Here is a 3,599-nt window from a genome sequence, read left to right on the forward strand (position 1 = left end):
TCTCTATTTGACCTTCACTGTATCTGACCTTCACTCTGTATCTGGCCTTCACTCTGTATCTGACCTTTACTCTGCAGCTGGCTTTCACTCTGTAGCTTGCTTTAACTCTGTCGCTGACCTTCACTGTGTATCTGTCCTTCACTCTGTATCTGTCCTTCACTCTGTATCTGGCCTTCACTCTGTATCTGACCTTCACTCTGCATCTGCACCTCACTCTGCATCTGGCCCTCACTCTGCACCTGGCCCTCACTCTGCACCTGGCCCTCACTCTGCACCTGGCCCTCACTCTGTAGCTGACTCTCACTCTGTTCATGGCTTTCACTCTGTATCTGAAATTCACGCTCTATCTGCACTTCACTCTGTATCTGACTTTCACTCTGTATCTTACCTTCACTCTGTATCTGACCACTCTATCTGGCTTTCACTCTGTATCTGAAATTCACGCTCTATCTGCACTTCACTCTGTATCTGACTTTCACTCTGTATCTTACCTTCACTCTGTATCTTACCAGTCTCTCTGGCCTTCACTCTGTATCTGCACTTCACTCTGTATCTGACCATGACTCTACATCTGGTCTTCACTGTGTATTTGGTCTTCAAACCGAATCTGGCCTTCACTCTGTATCTGGCTTTCATTCTGTATCTGGCTTTCATTCTGTGTCTGACCTTCATTCTGTGTCTGACCTTCATTCTGTGTCTGACCTTCATTCTGTGTCTGACCTTCATTCTGTGTCAGACCTTCATTCTCTATTTGACCTTCACTCTGTATCTGACCTTCACTCTGTATCTGACCTTCACTCTGTATCTGGCCTTCACTCTGTATCTGGCCTTCACTCTGTATCTGGCCTTCACTCTGTATCTGACCTTTACTCTGCAGCTGGCTTTCACTCTGGAGCTTGCTTTAACTCTGTTGCTGACCTTCACTGTGTATCTGTCCTTCACTCTGTATCTGACCTTCACTCTGTATCTGTCCTTCACTGTATCTGGCCTTCACTCTGCATCTGCACTTCACTCTGTATCTTACCTTCACTCTGTATCTGACCACTCTATCTGGCTTTCACTCTGTACCTGAAATTCACGCTGTATCTGCACTTCACTCTGTATCTGACCATGACTCTGTATCTGGTCTTCACTGTGTATTTGGTCTTCAAACCGAATCTGGCCTTCACTCTGTATCTGGCTTTCACTCTGTATCTGGCTTTCACTCTGTATCTGGCTTTCATTCTGTATCTGACCTTCATTCTGTATCTGACCTTCATTCTGTGTCTGACCTTCATTCTGTGTCTGACCTTCATTCTGTGTCTGACCTTCATTCTGTGTCTGACCTTCATTCTGTGTCTGACCTTCATTCTGTGTCAGACCTTCATTCTCTATTTGACCTTCACTCTGTATCTGACCTTCACTCTGTATCTGGCCTTCACTCTGTATCTGACCTTTACTCTGCAGCTGGCTTTCACTCTGTAGCTTGCTTTAACTCTGTAGCTGACCTTCACTGTGTATCTGTCCTTCACTCTGTATCTGGCCTTCACTCTGTATCTGACCTTCACTCTGTATCTGTCCTTCACTCTGCATCTGCACCTCACTCTGCATCTGACCCTCACTCTGCATCTGACCCTCACTCTGCATCTGACCCTCACTCTGCACCTGGCCCTCACTCTGCACCTGGCCCTCACTCTGTAGCTGACTCTCACTCTGTTTATGGCTTTCACTCTGTATCTGAAATTCACGCTCTACCTGCACTTCACTCTGTATCTGACTTTCACTCTGTATCTTACCTTCACTCTATATCTGACCACTCTATCTGGCTTTCACTCTGTATCTGAAATTCACGCTCTATCTGCACTTCACTCTGTATCTGACTTTCACTCTGTATCTTACCTTCACTCTGTATCTTACCAGTCTATCTGGCCTTCACTCTGTATCTGCACTTCACTCTGTATCTCAGCACTCTCTATCTGGCCTTCACTCTGTAGCTGGCTCTAACTCTCTATCTGACCTTCACTGTGTATCTGTGCTTCACTGTGTATCTGCACTTCACTCTGTATTTGTGCTTCACTCTGGATCCGAGCTTCACTCTGCATCTGACCTTCACTCTGCATCTGACCTTCACTTTGTATCTGACCTTCACTTTGTATCTGACCATCAATTTGTATCTGCACTTAACTCTATATCTGGCCTTTACTCTGTGTCTGGCCTTCACTCAGTATCTGAAATTCACGCTCTATCTGCACTTCACTCTGTATCTGACCCTCACTCTGCATCTGACCCTCACTCTGCATCTGACCCTCACTCTGCATCTGACCGTCACTCTGCACCTGGCCCTCACTCTGCACCTGGCCCTCACTCTGCACCTGGCCCTCATTCTGTAGCTGACTCTCACTCTGTTTATGGCTTTCACTCTGTATCTGAAATTCACGCTCTATCTGCACTTCACTCTGTCTCTGACTTTCACTCTGTATCTTACCTTCACTCTGTATCTGACCACTCTATCTGGCTTTCACTCTGTACCTGGAATTCACTCTGTATCTGCACTTCACTCTGTATTTGTGCTTCACTCTGGATCCGAGCTTCACTCTGCATCTGACCTTCACTCTGTATCTGACCTTCACTTTGTATCTGACCATCAATTTGTATCTGCACTTAACTCTATATCTGGCCTTTACTCTGTATCTGGTCTTCACTCTGTATCTGAAATTCACGCTCTATCTGCACTTCACTCTGTATCTGACCTTCACTCTGTATCTTACCTTCACTCTGTATCTGACCACTCTATCTGGCTTTCACTCTGTACCTGAAATTCACGCTGTATCTGCATTTCACTCTGTATCTGACCATGACTCTGTATCTGGTCTTCACTGTGTATTTGGTCTTCAAACTGAATCTGGCCTTCACTCTGTATCTGGCTTTCATTCTGTGTCTGACCTTCATTCTGTGTCTGACCTTCATTCTGTGTCTGACCTTCATTCTGTGTCTGACCTTCATTCTGTGTCAGACCTTCATTCTCGATTTGACCTTCACTCTGTGTCTGCACTTCACTCCATATCTGAAATTCACGCTCTATCTGGCCTTCACTCTGTATCTGACCTTCACTCTGCATCTGCACCTCACTCTGCATCTGGCCCTCACTCTGCACCTGGCCCTCACTCTGCACCTGGCCCTCACTCTGCACCTGGCCCTCACTCTGTAGCTGACTCTCACTCTGTTCATGGCTTTCACTCTGTATCTGAAATTCACGCTCTATCTGCACTTCACTCTGTATCTGACTTTCACTCTGTATCTTACCTTCACTCTGTATCTGACCACTCTATCTGGCTTTCACTCTGTATCTGAAATTCACGCTCTATCTGCACTTCACTCTGTATCTGACTTTCACTCTGTATCTTACCTTCACTCTGTATCTTACCAGTCTCTCTGGCCTTCACTCTGTATCTGCACTTCACTCTGTATCTGACCATGACTCTACATCTGGTCTTCACTGTGTATTTGGTCTTCAAACCGAATCTGGCCTTCACTCTGTATCTGGCTTTCATTCTGTATCTGGCTTTCATTCTGTATCTGGCTTTCATTCTGTGTCTGACCTTCATTCTGTGTCTGACCTT

General features: G+C 45.8%; 1 protein-coding gene across 1 annotated transcript; it reads right to left on the reverse strand.

Annotated features, from left to right (window-relative positions):
- Nucleotides 1-565: 565 nt before the first annotated feature.
- On the reverse strand, nucleotides 566-3,115 carry LOC137383606 (repetin-like). The gene is made up of 3 exons (XM_068056761.1): nucleotides 2,792-3,115; nucleotides 1,069-1,458; nucleotides 566-889 (listed from the first exon to the last, which is right to left on the reverse strand). The coding sequence occupies exons 1-3, from the start codon at nucleotides 3,113-3,115 to the stop codon at nucleotides 566-568; spliced, it is 1,038 nt and encodes a 345-aa protein (XP_067912862.1).
- Between the last annotated feature and the right edge of the window lie 484 nt (nucleotides 3,116-3,599).

This window comes from Heterodontus francisci, chromosome 24 (assembly GCF_036365525.1).
Source record: "Heterodontus francisci isolate sHetFra1 chromosome 24, sHetFra1.hap1, whole genome shotgun sequence".
Classification (NCBI taxonomy): domain Eukaryota; kingdom Metazoa; phylum Chordata; class Chondrichthyes; order Heterodontiformes; family Heterodontidae; genus Heterodontus; species Heterodontus francisci.